We start from the raw sequence: 17,730 nt of genomic DNA on the forward strand, positions 1-17,730 counted from the left end.
ACAATTATTTTAGAGTTCCACTGCTGCTTAGATTTGCGAAGCTTTCTGTATTTCCTCTGTTCTTCCTTTGCACGAAGAGTAAACAAATGGTAGCAGCATGCCTTCAAGAAGAAATCACCTGTGCACACACATACAGACAAGAAACCCTACCAAAAATGCCTGAAACGTAAGAATTCAGTTTATCAGACTTTTAGCAAGAACACAAAGCCACAGAATAAACTAAAAAAAAAACTGTTTTATTGTGACATTTATGACATTGAACCCTTGCTGATATGAATGACTATGGGTACTCTTGACACGTTACATAATGTCATGGCGTAGGATGGCACTGATTGTCATCTGACTTTTGAGAATGTTTAATGGTCCCTACTGACCTCAGTGCATTTTGGCAAGTCACAGAAACTTTATCATCAGGTTTGTGTATACAGTTAACAAGTAGTTGGTCTTATAAGCACCATTACAAACCCTCACATTAAGGGTATTATTAATCTAGTTTACAAATGCTTCATTGATAAAAATAGCATGATTACAGTATACACACACTTAATTTACATGTAATGTATTATAGGCATAACTGAGATAAACTACTGAGCTAACTTTGGTTGATTGAAGTATTTAGACTGAATAATGGCAATTTTGGCTTCTAAGTTGTGTAAATATTACAGTGCATTTATAAATCTAGGTTGAAAATTTACTAGCACCAAATGGATATCATAAATGGCTGACCTAGTAAGTTGTAGTTGGAGAAGCGAAGTTTAAGAATTACAAAAATAGAGCTGTCCATCAGTTGAAAGCACATTCTTGTACCTCTGCTGAAATGATGACATGTCTCAGCATCAGTGGCCAACTTCCAAAGGAAAAAGTCCCAGTTTTCAAGATTCAACATATCAAGGTAGCTCAGCTACAGTTAAAAGCCTGAGAAAGTGGTTGTTTTGAGCTAGGGTATTCATCCTGTACCTTGTTTATGTATTAATACAATAGTGCTCATTCATACAAATGTACTCATGTAAGATTGTACCTATGATATGGAGAATCTGATTGGGAGGAATATTCAGTCCTACCTATCTATCTTTGGTTTAATTATTTGGTCTTTGGTTGATGAATTAATGAAGCAATATCTGAATTTTCATTTTCAGGTTATCTCCCAGCTCACCACTGAGGTAGTCTTTGTCATGTTTCTCTTCAAGCTGGTTAAGTTCCTTCTTTTTATAGAGTGGAATACTACTGATTTGTAATGAATAGTTTCCAGGCACTGGCTTCTTCTTTGTGAAATGAAGGTAACTTATTCCGTCCTTCTTATTGATTCTAAAGAAACCATCTTCATTTCCGGAGTCAATTAAATATCGGTTATGGTTTGTCAGTGTTGTGAGGGCAGGAAGCAGTTTCAGGATGCGATCTTTATTACTGAGATCGGAGATGTTGATAGAAAAGACTGCTGCTTTCTCAATATCCCAGCTGGCAAGACTGATTGGAGGCTCCAGCTCTTGCTCATCCTGCACAAGAACAAACCATGTTAGCTGTTTTTGTCAAAGAATGTTTCATAGGCATCTATACGTGTATTTCTTATTCAGCTCATCCGTTATTAATGAAATAGTTTTTAAAAGGAGATTTTGTAAAGTCATCTGTCTAAACCACTCTTGGAGGCTTAGTGGTTGTCAGAATAAAGTACAGTCTTTACCACCATCCCTGCATGGGTAGCGTGAAGTGCACAGTTTCTCCATGTGGGTCCTGCTGCCCGGCATCTCCTGTCTGCGCTCAGCATCTGCAACCAGTGTCCTACCCCACAAAGAACTGTTCTGCCTCTCTGCCAGGGGGAATCACAAGCTAACGTGGACAATACAGAGAAGACAGCATGGTCTGTGGAAGAGGCACGTTGTTTAGGTAGGAGTTTTCTACTTTGTGATATTCACTCTGTTTAGACATGGAACTGGGGGAAGGCTGCTGGAGAAGCAGTACTACTCCTCGCCTCCAAGTGACAGTTATACTTCCCAAGTTTTGTATGTGTGAGTCACGCTGCAGGGGCGGACTGAAAACATTTCAGATAGCACATCAGCTAAATGTTGTAATTTTGAAAGGAAGGTATATATCACCTCTGAGACAAATGCCCTTACCCAGCACCAATGACAGAGAACTTTGAAACATGTTGAAGAAGCAGTTTCCAACCCCACTCTGCCCAAAATCAGTGCCCACTCTTCTGGTCAAAAGCACTCTCTTGCTTTCCCGTGTTAGCAGAGAGCTATACATTGAGCACAGAATGGAAACAGCTAACTAGCCCCTGAATCTCCTGTATTCATGCACGGAAAAGCAAGCTCTTTCACATATACACGAGCAGAGAACATACAGCAGCTCAGGGTAGTGACAGCGTAACAACACTTTTGTATAAAAGTATTCAGTGTCTCTCAATTAAATTCTGAATGAAACACACACATTTACATACGTGGACACATACTTTTAGCTGAATGGCAAATACTGCAGTTGAGACCTGCCATGACCTGCTGCTTCTCTGGCCAGATCAGGTCAGATCCCTTCACCCGTAGCAACACTGTCACCACAGAATGGATGAAGAAGTCAAATGGCTGTGGACTTGGGGACGTTTCTCCTGCAAGCTGTTTATTGTTTGTGAAGTCTACACTTAATTGGTGGGAAATAGATTTAAGTGTAGTGACTTGTGCAGGACATTGGACTGAATGACTCAACTGGGCATTCTGACCTTGTATTCCAAAATAAAATAAGCTTCAGGTAACGCAAGGGATTTTGCTCAAGAGGGACTATTACATGACTGCACTTCTGCCACAACTTCTGCACTCATGCTGGGAGCAGGCACACTTTTGGACAATGTGTGGCAAGTTCAGTGGAAGAACAAACATAATTACAACCACCTCGATCACGTGGTCCCAGTGTTGTGACCAGTTCCGAACAAACCCCAGCAAGTGGGGTTTGGTAAAGGATTTACTTTTTATTAATGCCATTTCTCAAAACATTTGCCAAGAACTATAGGAAAATATCTCCCTCCAGGATGAAAGAAAAAGCATGCCTTCTTCTTCACGTAAAGACAAAACTTGTCACACAGCAGATAAGTTTTCATATAAAAATGGCTGCTGAAACCACTCGTTAACATTTGGTTAATACAAATGAAACCAGTGACAACAGCTAGGAAGGAGTAGAGTTGGGTGAGCACTGCAATAGGTTTTACGCATTCACTGGCACACAGTTATCCCACCAAGAGGCAAATGGAAACCTGCATCTGTCCCTAGCAACTTCCAGGTGATGACAGATGAATCTCAGCCTCCCTAATTCTGCCTGGGCCAGCAGTGAGCACAATGCGTGACCTCACCGACAGCTTCGCCCCCAGGCTGGCAGCCTGAGTGACTGTGAGGGTGTGGATGAGCCCCACAAGAGCTGCAGCACTGGGATGCTCTGGACTCCCTCCAAATCCAGTGTTCCTCTCCAGAGCTCTTTGTTTGCTTTGGTGAGGGCTCCAGCCCCAGACACAACACGGTCCTGCTTGGAGGTGTCCCCATCCACCCTGACCAATGCATACTGCCTTTCTGGCCACAAGGTCACACAAATATTTTACATACCTGTCGTCCTCTGACATCAAGTGCCTGTTTTGCAGGTGAGAGCACTGCCCTCCAGATAGCTGGCTGAGTGTTTATTTCAGTGTTTGATGCAACATAGGTAATAGGTATCTAAGGGCTGCAGGGGACAGACCTTTGCCTGACAGTGACAGAACAATTTCAGAAAGCCCTGTCCCAGACACCTGATGCCCCAAACCAGCCCTTTGGTCTACTTTGTGGTATAATTTTTTCCTGTGGGATTGCTTCTTGGCATTCATCAATCTAAGACTGGCTTTCACAAGATAACAGCAAACCCTTCCCCCAAAAAATCATCAATTACCTCTGCTTCATTTGCAGTTTCATTAGTACTTCTGCGCTTCCTTCCTCTCTTGGGATAGCCATTGATTTTACATTCATAGCAAGCTTCTGGAGAGAGGGAGTTGTCATCTACTTCTCCGCTGAGTGAAAGCTCTTGTCCTTGACCTTTGCCTAGCCCAACTCCAGAAACACAGTGTCTAAGGAAGGAAGAAATCCAAAATTAATTCCAGTGAGACAGATATCTTATCAAAAGCTAAATTTGGGGACAGTGAATACAAATAATAAAGCAACTGTGTTGCACTCATTTCCCAGGAAATTTTCTGTTCAATTTAACAGGCAAAATTCTCACTGAATCACAAGGCAGCTACCTCTTTGATTTCAAGAATCTGTTTCCTTGGGCTTTGTCTAAAAGAGACCTGCCAATACATAACAGTTTGTCAACAGGTACATCCACTACATGATGTTATGATGTGGAATACCAATAACCGAAAATCACAAAACCATGACACAGTTATAAAAACACCAGTTTAGGCTCTGAGAAGTTGTTAGTTATTTCTGTCATTCAACCTGAAACACATTAAGAGAGACCAATTTTCAGGAAGTGCTGAAAAATCTGAGAATTGGGGTCTTTCATAATGCAGGCCAAGTGAGCATCCCAAAGCTTTTAGTCACTTCTAAAATTTAAAGCACAATCTTTCTGCTTTCCAGTTGAGTGCTTGGTCCAACATGATGCACTGCCCTAACACTCCCAGTGGGGCAAGTGAAAATTGGTTTCCTTGATAAAGCAGACATTTATTCAAAAAGTAATTCATTTGGAACACATAAGAATATGACATATACAAGAACGTAAGAGCATATGAAGTTGTAATTCCAATCATCACTTGTATAATATCATTTGTCTTTGGAGCCAGCAAGGCTTATTTTGCTTTGCTTTTAAAAGGGACAAGTGATACAACCACAAATCACAGTGAGCGGTGTGAGCTCCCAAGAGGTGAGCTCAGATAGCTTGGCTGGCTGCTGGGTAGTGCAGGAGAGAGGTGAAAGCAGTAACTTAAAAGGGATTATTGAATCTGGTAGTTGTGACTAAATTTCCTTATGCACTAAAATCGTGTAGCTCCCTTCTCTCTGTTAGCTCTCCCCTCCCTCATCTCCAAAAGGACCACGTGAATCCAACTCCTGAGCACCTCCACAATCCTGTCCGTCTCTCATTAGTGATAACACCCTGGTTCTGCTGCTCCACAATACAGAGAAGGGAGCGAGTTATGTTGCCTTTATGTCTGTTAGTTTAAAATGAGAATCCCTTACCCTTGTCCTATTCTGAAGTAACCAGGTGGACATCCACAGACATAGCCACCTTCAGTATTTGAACAACCATAACTGCATGGGGCTTGTGCAGAACCGCATTCATTGATATCTTGGCAACCTCCACTAAACTGTTCATACTGAAATCCGGTAGGGCACATACATTTATAGCTTCCCAAAGTATTGTGGCAAGATGCTCCTCCACAAATGTGTGCACTTAGACATTCGTTTTCATCTGGAAAGGAAGAAGAACACACCATGTTAATTTCCACTCTCAGGTCAGTCCAACCTACCCCTTCAGGAAGATGTGCTGCCGTGCCAGATGCACAGAGACAGACAGCAGGGCTTGGCCTCACCCTTGGCTGCTAGGAGGTGACTATGCCACACAACAGAGCAACATCTGGGTTTCTCTACTGAAGATGTTTCATGCCATGTCATCTTGTGCTCTGAGGAGCTGAGAAGCAGAGGAGGGAACATTTCTTGTTCCAGAAAAAAAACCTGAGGATAAAACCTTATACAGCTGAGAATCTGGCCTAGTAATCCCATGTTCATAATTCTATTCAAGATTAAAGGAAAAAAGAGAGGGAATTAGGCTCTGACACCTTTTCCAGACACTGAAAATCCCTGCATGGATAAACATATAAGGCCCGGAGCAGCATCTCCAACCTATGCATCCCAGTTAGAGGAGAATAAGCACTACTTCAGAGCATTATTGTCTTTTCTCAAACAATGTGACTGTTCTTTGTTTAAAAGCAATGCTTCTACTTTTTGCAGCATGATTTATGGCATAGCGCTCCACAGAATTGTCTGGGCAGGGGATGCAGTCACACACAACACAACGCATGGGAGGAATCAAAGCATTCTTCAGTGATTATCTAAATATGTGTTGCAGCAACATCAAAAGTCCCTCAACACTTCATCAAATAAGCTAAAAAAGGCACAAACTGTTTGCAGAGCTGGAATTGCCAAGTAATATGAAGGAGTCGTTACAGAAAAACCTACTACATGGATTCTTCCCCCGTGGTTTGCCCAGGAGATCTAGAAAAGTATCTTAAGCATGATATTTACAGACATTAAAATTGAGCATGTGAGGACCCTAAAGTGTTAAACTCAGGGCTGAATTCTGTCTAAGCCCATACAAGCTTTGCCATTAACTTAGATGATATCTTAATCTTCAACATACCTAACAAAGCTGAATTCGTGGCAATTAGGTCAATACCGTAAGTGAACATTTGAACCGCAGAAACTTGCTGCACCACGAGGAGGCATGCTCACTTTGCCTTGCTCCACAGCAGATACAGTGTGGACACCACCAAGATTAGTGCTCATATTTTGGGTGATTGGTGGAAAAAAGTTAAAAATGGTACAGGAGCCTTGGACTCTATGCAAGCTGTGCCATCAGATACCAGCTTTGCTCTCTGGTGCTCTGCACTCCAACACACGGCTCTGCCATGCTCTGCCTCAGCAGGAAGGAGAGGTGCCATGAGCACAGGATGGAACCAGGTCTCATGCCCTGCAGTTTTGGCTTTCTGCCTGGACTGCCCCATGTGTAAGAAGGTGAAAGCACTAGTCAAGTTTTTCCCAGTTGTGGGACTCAAGTCCAGTTTTCCCCAGTGAAGTCTCTGGTGATTAGTATTTGTTGCTGAAAGGTTGAAGCCTTTCTTTCAGTGGGGCCTGAGAATTCTGAAACTGATAGTCCTGCTTGAAACCTGAACAGTAGCCAATGGTCACAAAAGATAAAATAAAAGTGTTCACCTGGTTTGGAAACCAGGCTAGAAATGCACTGAGTTTAAAGACGTCACCCAGGAAGACTTGGAAACAGCAAGGATATTGCAAAACTGCAAAAGAGCTGTACTCTTTCACATAGTGTCCTCCAGCAGACAGAACTGGTAGTTCTTATAGGCTTGTTTGAGTTTTCTCTTGTGCCAGTTATTAGATTCTAATTTAACCCTCTGCTAGTTTAATTAGCATTCAAGGTCATCCTGTGTTTGAGCTCCCTCCTTGTTCTCTTGCATGCAATCAAAATTAAGCTTAGAAGCACAAGCAAGCAAATGTCACAGCAAGCACTGCATAAAATGTCAGGAAATTTGGTAAGCACAATGAAAAGCAGAGATCTCCCCAGAGCACCACAGTGCTAACAAGCTAAGGCATTTTTATGTTTCTGAAAGCAAAGAAAGCTAAACAAAGAGATATGAAGCTCTTTGTTCTGAAAGAAGTAATCAAACGCATCTCCACATATCTACACAAGACTAGCTGGTGTGAAGCCCATTAGATGTAACTGAAACTGCACAAAGCTGTCACTGGAGGAAAACTTATTTGTTTCTCATGTTTGAACGCACTACACATTACACTACAGGAAGATACAGACACATTTCTCATGACTCCTGCAGAGGACCCAGTTCTATCTGCTCAAGTCATACCCAGCAGCAATGCACCCTCATCTAAGAGAGCTCAGAGAACCAAATTTTACACAAAGAAGAAATATGCATTTTAATTTTCCAGTGTATTTACTTCTTAACATAAATAAAGAGCACTAGCTTTTGATGCTTATAACCAAACACGAGCTGTAAGCATTTGTTACTAAAGCCTATCCCAAAGCTGCAAGGAAGCGTCTTTAGACAGACTGCAGCAGCTTCAGTCAGTGATGAGAAATGGTTGATTCTGTAAAGAGGCTTACACACAGCAAGCTTCCTGTAGGTGTTGTGAAAAACGATAAAAGAACAGAGCGAGTAGGATTTTAATAGAATTTAAAATGCTTTACCCCAGAAGTTTAATTTCACAACGTAACAACCCAAACTTTTGGTTTTGAGTCTGTCAGGTTTAACCAACAATAAACTCTAAGCAGAGACTGCTGCATGGCTGAGAAGACTTCCTTTGTTCACATCACAAGATACACGTGAGTAATGCACTTTCCCTCAAAATCAATACAACTTCTAGCACCCTCAAAGCTCACCTTGTTTGTGCTTACCTTATCAAACCAGGACATGAGCTGCTGGCTGTTTCAAATCAACTGTCTTTCACAGGACAACTCACTTGCAGTGAAACTCCACTGAACTTAGTAAATTATGATAAAAAAAAAAACATATAGGAAACTGACCCACTGCCCTTCACTTGTTGCTGCTAACAAAGGTAGCATGCATTTCCATACATAAATGATAAAAAGTGACTTGCCAACACATTGGTTCCACTGGTAATGCTGGAGATATCCTTGTGGGCAGCTACACCTGTACCCTCCGATTATGTTTTGGCAGCCATGCTGACACCGATGGTTTCCATCACACTCATCAACATCTGAAAAGGTGAGATACACTCTGAATTCTGGGAGACAGGCTCAAGTTATGCTATATTTGAAAACTGTGTTACAAATAATCACCCATATGTACAGGGATATCCCAGGATCTTCCAAAACCCTGACCAGTAGTGGGAGACCACTTCAGGCCTTTCAGGTTTGGAGTTTTGGCTCTAGAGCAAGTAACTTAGGGCAGAAAACCACCTCAAATGCACGCACAGATTCCATAGCTACTGCATTCTGCTTTGGAGCAGAGAGCAGAAATCCATTTGCATGTGAAGCCAAAAAAGACTTTCCAAAGCGTCCAATCTCCAAAGCAAAGAATTCCTTACTTTTACCTAAGCATCAACCCCAGCAATCCCAAGATATCCTTTTTCAAAGCAAACCAACCCCCGTTCCTGGAAAGGGCTCTAGGGACTCAGAGAAATAAAGTCAACAGCCCACGAACTCTAGCAGGTCACCTTGCAGATGCAAGACTTCCTGTCCTTAGCGAGTCCCTCAGAAATCCAGGCAGGATTTGACAGAAGTTCACTGAACTTGCGATTCTTAAATACTCCAGACTAAATTGAAGTATCCTCAGAAGATATCAGCTCTCTAGAATCCTGCAATTTCTTCAGACCCATGAAGAGAAATACCTCCTTGCTGATAGACTTCCAAACCCCGCCCTCCCTTCAATCTGAACATACTTACTCCACAGGATTTGGTTCTTACTCTGTACGTCCCTCCTTGGATAACAGCAGGATGAGAAAGGATGTATGAAAGCAAGATGAGACAAGATTAAATGCCCTGCGTTGCACCTACCTTCACAGCTAAGCCCGGTCTGGTCAAGTGAGAAGCCTCGCTGACATTCACACACAAAACTCCCCGGAGTATTCTGGCAAATACCTTTTGCCCCACATAAGTTGATTTCAGTAGCACATTCATTATTGTCTGAAGGAAACCAAAGACTAAGTGTTACTTTTTATTCTTCATTGTAAAGATGATGATTTAGCAATGCTGACAATGAAAGGTTTGTGACAAGCAGTAAAGAAACATTAGCATCATAGCTGTCTTACTGCCCACTCCATTTTTCACTTTTTACTACAGAAGAAGAGCTGACATTTTTAATTTGAAAAAACTAAGAACAGCTATGGGAAGGGAGATGCTCCCTTTTTTCACCAAGAATGTGTAGTTTGATATCCCAGTCTTCAGCCAACCACATCTTCACACCAATAACAAAGGATCATCAGAAGAAAGATCCAACTTGGAGAGTAGAAAACATGTTTTGCTGGAAGTAGTTTCATTTGACATTTCCACAGATCTGTGGAAAGGTGCTTCTGTTTAGAGGACAACTGCAGAAAAATACAGGTTCCATATTTGTCTTTTTAAGGACTTTTGACATGACCTCTAATGTGGGTCCTGCAAATGAACTACAGGAATGGAACTAAATTGTTTTTGGCTCAGTGAGTAAGAAAAGGTAAAGCAAGAGTTATAAACTGGTCCTGTCTGGTTCTTTCAAGTGCAAAATTCAAAAACATGGAGTAGGAAAACAAGGGATGGTAGGATGGAGGACCTCTGTGGGACTGGGATCAGAATCTGGCCTGTGTTTCCATTTGGTTTCCTAGGAAGCCTATTTCACCTCCTTGCTAGTTTGCTTCTGGAATAAGAAACAGTAAGAAATCCCAAATCTGCGTCTACATTCTCACATCACTTACCAATGCAGGCTGTATGGTGCTGAGTGAATCCAGGAGGACATTTACAAGTAAAACCCCCAATAGTGTTGACGCAAAGGAACTGGCAGTTGTGCTGCTTTGTTGCACATTCATCAAGATCTAAAAAACAAGCACACATTTTTTACTTGTTTGCTGGAGAGGATCTGACAGTTCAGTTGGACTTAGAAGTGACTGCAAATAAATAATGTATCAAATAAAGGTATTTGAATCTAAACCTTACTTTCCACAGTGGCATCCATTTCCTTGAACACAGAGCCCCTCACATTATGGATGGGACTTCAGAGCTATACTAATGTCTGTGCTAATGCAGGATTACAGACACCACTCTCATCTGTCTGTAAGATGCTATTACACTATCATGCCTGCTCTGGCTGTAGTCAATTAATGGCAAGTCACTGTTTCCGTGAGAAGCAGTGGCAGATTGCAAAATGGTATTGTATTGAAGAATGCTGAAACTCCAAAAGCAATATTTAAATACTGTCATTTCCCATGCCAAATTTAGAATTGCTGCTCAAGCTTGTGTGCATTCAGTCAAAGCTTTGGTAACAAGATATAGAAGTGAAAATATAATGAACATTTCAAAATCTCTGCTGTAATGTTGTCCCTTATTCAGCATAATGCAGAGGAGGTAAGTTAAAACTCTGTTGGCGCTGGACAATGTACTGAAAACAATGTTCATCTTTGAGCTAGAGACCATTAGAGTTATTATAATCAGCTTTCATAAAGATTTACTGTATTTAAATGTTCTTGAATTAGTATTTGCCTGTGAAACATCAAGTTTCTGCAGTAAATTGCTTGTTTGTTTGTTACCTTTGCAGCTTCTCCCATCTTCTTGAAGGATGTACCCTTTCGGACATGAACACTGGAAGCTCCCCTCTGTGTTTTTGCAGATGAAATTGCACGGTTTGGGGGACTCGTTACATTCATTCAGATCTAAAATAAGCAAAACCAGATAGCTCCACGGTAACAACCAAGATTTGTGATGTTTTTTACAATGCTCAAAACCTCTTAATGAAGGACATTTTTTTTTCAGTTTTCAATGTTTTTGGATTTCTTTCCACAAGCCTTCTCTTAGTAATAATCTTTATATATGTACAGCATAATAAACTTTATATTCATATAGCATAACAAGAAACCTACCTATGCAAAGAGTGCCAGTTATATCTGTAGTATAGCCAAGCTTGCAGAGACAACGGTAAGATCCCCTTTCATTGATGCATTCCCCATTACGGCAGACATCATGGATAACCTTGCACTCATCAATATCTGCATTTAAATGAAAGTTAGTTCACAAGAGAACATCATAAAGATGATGTTAAAAGCTAATTTTATAAAGTTTCAGTAGATTCTTGTAAGCTGACATTAAAAAAGCCCTACATAAAGTAAAAAACTACATAACAAAATACTGCACAGATTAAGGAGAAATATTAAGTGGAAAAACATGTAATGGAGCATGAATCTAACTTTCATATGCAATAAAGGAGTCTTAAGTGTAAGCAAACAACTGGAATTGATCATATACTAGCCTCCATAAATCAAACATCACTTTACTTTCAGGTACACAAATGGCTCTTGAGCTGTACCCATAACGTAACCAAATGTGAGAATGCAAATTCCTGTCTGAGAGCGTGTCAATCAGCCAGCATGCCAAGTAAATATCTGCCAAGCACGGATGGATGCCTTCTCATCAAAGGCCTTTGGCTATGTACCTTCCTCCCAAGTGACTGTTCTCTCCACTTGAAAACTCTCAGAAAATTTGGACTGATATCCAAAATATTTAAATGATCTAAGATGGTGTTTACTAGGTAAGTCAGTACCTGCTCCATTGGACATGTATCCCCGACCATGAGGACAAAGCTTCTTAAAGGCCACAGTGCCTGGGAAGGGGCAGACCTCGCAGTTTGGCCCCCAGCCTCGGCCACCATCACAGCAGCATTCAGACTTGGTGACAGAGTTCCTGTTGCTTGATCCAATTTGACACATACTTTGTAAGACTTCAGTGAAGCAGTAGCCTTCCCTGTTGTCTGGAAGACAAATTATGCATTACAGAGAATCCTAATGGCGATGACCTCCAGAGGGTCATGAGATATTAGGAATTTAGTCAGAAATATAAAAGAAAGGGCATACTTCACCCTGGGACTGTGCAACTGAGAGTGAAAGACTACCAGCAGTAAGAAAGAGAGCACGACGTCTAAGGGAAACAAAGAAGACAGGAAATTTAGCAAAAGGTGGAAGACAAGTTACATTATGCTTACAAAAAGATATGTTTCTGTTTGATTCCAGACAAGAAAGACTGGCTGAAAATCAGACCCAGAGAAAAGGCAGTGCCGTTCCAGGCTGACTGATACCACCCCACTGCCAGCTTGCACAGCTAGCCAACCCAACGTGACTGATCAAAGCAGGCACACAGTTAGCACAGGAAGAGTGAAATTGCAGGAGGACACCTACTTAAAAAGGCCCCTTCTTGAAGGAATGTAAATTCAAGACCATGTTTATTCACTGTTATATTTCTAAGTTTAAGCTTCTAGGTACATCTGCAAAATGAGATAATTCACTAAGTTGTAAAGCAGCGTCAAACAAGGGTCACATCTGACTGCCAAAAAAACCCAGCTAGCGTGACTCCCAGAAAACAGAATTCCTGTTACCAAAGTGATTATTCATTAGGGTGTTACTGTTGGACTTACCAAGGCATTCGTTCTGAGTGTCACTGACTGTGAATCCCTCATTGCATTCACATCTGTAACTTCCCACTGTGTTTACGCACCGACCATTCTCACAGAGCCCAGGCTTGGTCTGACATTCATTCTCATCTGTTTTTTTATTAAAATGATATGGGAAAAATCAAGTCCATTACTGTATTAAAGCAGGCTAGAGAAGTTTGTAAGAAGTTTTTAAGCTGAACATTCTATCTTCTTAGACTCGCATAAATATTATTTATTTTTGTTATAAAAATTCTATTCAGTTTTCAGAGCAAAGACGGATGTCCAGCTCACTTTATATATGTTGTTTCTAAGTTTTCTCTGCAACATACTCCTCACTGGTTTTCAAAACTGTTCATAGTTATAGCTGCACTTCTTAATGTCATCCAAAGTTTTTACAATAACTCAGATCTACCCTCATTCTTGTTAACAGAGATCAACAAGCTCACAACAGTGAGCCCGATTCTCTGCTCACCATGAGCAATTCATCAACAGCAATGCAAGCCGATTGTAAAGACAGCCACATCCAGATTTTCTACTTACTGCCCAGATGCGTGAACAGCTGTACAGCAAAATGATATGTGTGTAGCACTGGTGGATCTAGTATGGAGGTAGGTGCATAATTCTTCCCCTGAGTTCTTTAATGCTTTGTTAAATCCAACATTTTCAGCACTGCTGAGAGACCGTGTGTTTCAAGAGCTTCAGCACTTCAGTGCCACTTACCTATACAACCTTCTCCATCTGGCCTGCGCTGGTAACCTGGTCCACAGATGCACATATAGGTGCCTATTAGGTTTTTGCACTCCATTTGTTTTGAGTCACAGTCATGAATGCCTTCTTCACACTCATTCTGATCTAAAACACAAGGTTTAGACTTCGTTATATGGAGAAATGCTCTTGGAAATTCATAATAATAAATTCTGACTTTGGAATTTTAATCCAATCAAATTTAGCACTGTTATTGTGCTAAACTTTCTACAAGATATTATAGTCTAGAGCATATTCATTTCTCCCAAGTCTCCTTTTTATCAGGGCAAGAGAACTCCATTTCATCTGATATGATCTCACTTATGCAGCTGTCTAGGTTTACAGGCCGGATAGGACTAATACAATCAACCATGTAATGCAAACCATAGAATTTCATCCCCAATTCTTTCTGACTCCGTTACTTCCTGGGATTAAAACCCTGTCCTGTTACTGCAGTGAGTCAGAGCCCTACCCCTGCAGGAACTTGAAATCATTATCTGATGACTGTGAGAGTCTGGTAGGAGTTTTACCTCTGCACATTCTCCGGTCCTCTCGCAGAACATACCCTGCAGGGCACTTGCACTCATAGGATCCAAAAGTGTTCACACAGCGGAAAGCGCAGAGCAGAGGGTTCTGAATGCACTCGTTGACATCTGGATTCAGAGTGGCAAAGACCATATGAAGTGAAACATGCTTTTGCAAAATGCAGCAGACTTGAACACGCAGGTTTTAGTTATGGCCGACACCACAGATCCCTGTTTAACATGGGCTAAATTTTAATTGTTGAGGACTCACGTTTCTACTTGTTATGGATTTCTGTACAGAAGAAGGCATCAGACATGCCAGGATGTTTGCACAGCTACCTGAAGTCTCAGTATCTCCAATGGCAAAAAGCCAACGGAAATAATTTCCAGATCTAGGTTGCCAAAATACTGTAAATTATATCTGTATCTTTTTCACATCTAGGCTCAATTTTTATTACTGGTTATTTTTAAATTCTAGATTCACTAATTCAGCTTCTTCATGCACTGAATCCCCTAAAACACTGCTCTTACTAGAAAGTACATTTACGTCCACTCTGGGCTTCTTGAATAATTACTGCCATATAATGATGTTTATGCTCTCTGCTAACTCCTCCTCTGCAATTTGAGCTTTCGACCAAATTCCACAGGGAAGTAAATGAAGCTCTAACTGTATATAAAACTAATGTGAGCTGATGCAAAAATAGAAGCATTCTTTTGTAAGGGTTTGCAAACTAGATTGTGGCAGATAATTGAAGAACAGCTGTGTCAGGTCAGATAAGAGTGTCAGGATGTCCTAGGACATTCTCCTCTCTCTGGCTATAACTTAAGGGGAAAAGTATTTAAAAAAATGCACCATGTATGCAGAGATCTTTCCCCTGATACAGCCTCTCAGTTTAAGGACTTCCACAGCCAAAAGCCACATCCAAACTATCAAGCTTAATTTCCACTGATGGATTCCCACACAAATTTGTGCAAACTCCTTCTGGATCAATTTATACTTGTGGCCTCACTAATGTTCTGCAGCAAAGAGTTCCACTACTTAAGTAAGCACTATGCATATAAAAATGTTTGCTTTGGTTTGTCTAACATGTTCTCTCTAGTTCTGGTACCCTTACCACTTGTGGCTTTATAAATTTAAATCATATATCTCTTCAACCACATTTACCACACTGAAAGATTCTAGTCTAATTAATTTTCTGTGTGCTCTTTCTATAACTCTGATCTTCCTTATTCCTCCCTTCTTTGTGCACTTTCACTTTTTAACTTCTGAAATAAGAGACCAAAGCATGAAAAATATTCAGTGTAGGGGTACCACAGTAATTTTATAGTACTGTGCTAACAGTGTCTGTTTGTTCTGTTTCTTTCCTAACAAATGCAAGTAGTCCATTTTCTACTTTCACCTTTGCTTAGCATTTCAGAAATCCTCCACAGTCTTTTTAAGCTGCTTTACTCTGCTCAATTGTTTTCTGAAATGAAGTAACTGTTTCAGCTCACAACTGCAACGAGTGTCCTTAACACGTGCGAGTCTCACCTTCACAGGTCATCATTGGTCCCGGCTCAAACCCGTCAACACAGGTACATTCAAAACCTCCCACCACATTCCTGCAAGTTCCATTTCCACATGGATTTCCAACAGCACATTCATCAGTATCTGCAAGCAAATAAATCAAGGCAAGACTACACAGTTATTCTCAACTGAAGGTACAAAACTCTAGTAAGCAACAACAACAAAACAACAAACAAAACACAAGAACTCGCTTAAGTTACTGAATTACAATCACTTGAGATCACTGGAGGTTTTCTTAGACGAGCTCCCAGCCAAAGGAAGACTGACCTAGAACAGGTTGCTCAAGCCTTGCCTAGTCAGGTTTCGATCAACGGCATGGATGGAGACTCTATGTTAGAATAATATATCTCCATTACGTCCTTAATGCCATACTTAGCAATTCAGGAGTTTCTTTGAAATGGAAGACAAAGCAGCTATACCTACCCACACATTGAGTTTCTTGTAGGATGTAACCATATGGACATTCACAGCGGAAAGATCCGTCTGTGTTGATACACTGGCCAAATTTACAGTTATCCGGATCAAGGCACTCATCCACATCTGAACAAGAAATACAAACAGCATTAAGTGTAATTTATTTCATGTGGTTTTAGACTTCTCTCAAAGAGCAAGTGTTGTTCTAGCAAGAAACATTCCTGATATCAACAAAAATGCTATTATTTGAATTTTGATATATTAGGATGTGGGCACAAAATTTGGCTTACAAGCCAGCTTTCAGAACTCAAAAAAAGAAATTGATTCTAAATGTCATATAAAAAAATCTGTCTGAGTGAGGCCATAAGGAGGGGGGCAGATAAGGAAAATAGCAGCCATTTAGTTCTCCTTAATTAAGACTTTTGCCAGTGAGGCTGAAGGGATATTTGTCTTGGGTGAGAACAGAATGTACCGAAGGGATTCGGCATACTGTGGTTTGTGCTTTTGGAGCCTGCAAACAGGTTGCATATATTGTACAAGGAATGGCGGGTACACTATGTGATCCATGCTCTGGATCCTACACAAGTTTCCTAGCAAGTCTTTGGAGCTTAAATTAAAAATGCCAAATTAATTTCTGACATATGAGATATTCAGATTTGTTTTTAAAATTGGTATAAATAATTGAAAAAAAGTATAGAAGTTTCCAAAAGTTATCTCTTTTGGAAATATTTATTCTCAATTGAAAGGGACAATGGTCTATGGATAAAAAATGGCTTACTGATGCAACAATAGCATTGGCAATTGTGTAGTTCATGCACTTACCCAGTCTTGCATCACCAGGTCCAACAAGGATGCCAATTCCAAATGGACAAATTTGTCTGAATGCCTCTGTTAAAAAAAAAAGTTCAAAGCATAAGTAAAATTCTGTTGTGGACATGAACATTATCCATGAACTTTGCAATCAGAGAGCAATTCATCCTTCTCATGCTCAGATCCAGAACTATAGTACGTAAAGTATGGAATTTACTTTGGTCTTACAGCCATGTAATAACTGTACTTTACTTTTCATCTGATATCATCTGCGTGCACATGAAAACCCTGTGAATGATTAGCATTATATAACTTGCTTCGAGGATCAAACAAATGCAGTATTTCCACCTTAGAAGTATCAGTACCAGTGACTGCATTCTTTTCTGCTGTAAATTAAAGAACTCTTATATTTTCTGAAGAAAATACAATCTCATCTGTAGTCATTAGTTAGTAGTAAAAATTTTACTATAGGTAGGACAAGTATTATTTTGGGGTTCAGCTTAGACTGAAGTTACCACTCAGATTCCAAATCCACAACATGCAGTGATGTGTATTACACTTTTCTAACTGATTGGTTCAGATGCTCCAAGGGCAACTGAATGACTCGCACAGGCAATATGCCTAGAAGGAATATTGCAGCTGGCACATCTCATTTCTCTTTTCTCCCCTTGTTTTTGTGCGAATTGCCTGCAAAACATCTACATGACATATTAGTGAAATGAGCTGTATTAATATATTGCTGAAACCAGTAATGCCGTTAACCACATCTGTCAGTATGAATTAAAGTGCGT

General features: G+C 40.5%; 1 protein-coding gene across 2 annotated transcripts in view; it reads right to left on the reverse strand.

Moving 5' to 3' along the window:
- FBN1 (fibrillin 1) overlaps positions 216 to 17,730 on the reverse strand; it is a 151,975-nt gene continuing 134,460 nt past the window's right edge. For both annotated transcript variants that reach the window (XM_021407256.1, XM_021407258.1), the window contains 15 exons: positions 16,952 to 17,017; positions 16,139 to 16,255; positions 15,680 to 15,799; positions 14,155 to 14,277; positions 13,601 to 13,732; positions 12,863 to 12,988; positions 11,996 to 12,202; positions 11,319 to 11,444; positions 10,989 to 11,111; positions 10,161 to 10,277; positions 9,268 to 9,396; positions 8,349 to 8,468; positions 5,181 to 5,412; positions 3,898 to 4,072; positions 216 to 1,493 (listed from right to left, as the gene is read on the reverse strand). In XM_021407256.1, the coding sequence (XP_021262931.1) occupies positions 1,104 to 1,493; positions 3,898 to 4,072; positions 5,181 to 5,412; positions 8,349 to 8,468; positions 9,268 to 9,396; positions 10,161 to 10,277; positions 10,989 to 11,111; positions 11,319 to 11,444; positions 11,996 to 12,202; positions 12,863 to 12,988; positions 13,601 to 13,732; positions 14,155 to 14,277; positions 15,680 to 15,799; positions 16,139 to 16,255; positions 16,952 to 17,017 (2,303 nt within the window). In that variant the 3' untranslated portion in view covers positions 216 to 1,103. The remainder of the gene's footprint in view (positions 1,494 to 3,897; positions 4,073 to 5,180; positions 5,413 to 8,348; positions 8,469 to 9,267; positions 9,397 to 10,160; positions 10,278 to 10,988; positions 11,112 to 11,318; positions 11,445 to 11,995; positions 12,203 to 12,862; positions 12,989 to 13,600; positions 13,733 to 14,154; positions 14,278 to 15,679; positions 15,800 to 16,138; positions 16,256 to 16,951; positions 17,018 to 17,730) is intronic.

This window comes from Numida meleagris, chromosome 9, assembly GCF_002078875.1.
Source record: "Numida meleagris isolate 19003 breed g44 Domestic line chromosome 9, NumMel1.0, whole genome shotgun sequence".
NCBI classification, from domain to species: domain Eukaryota; kingdom Metazoa; phylum Chordata; class Aves; order Galliformes; family Numididae; genus Numida; species Numida meleagris.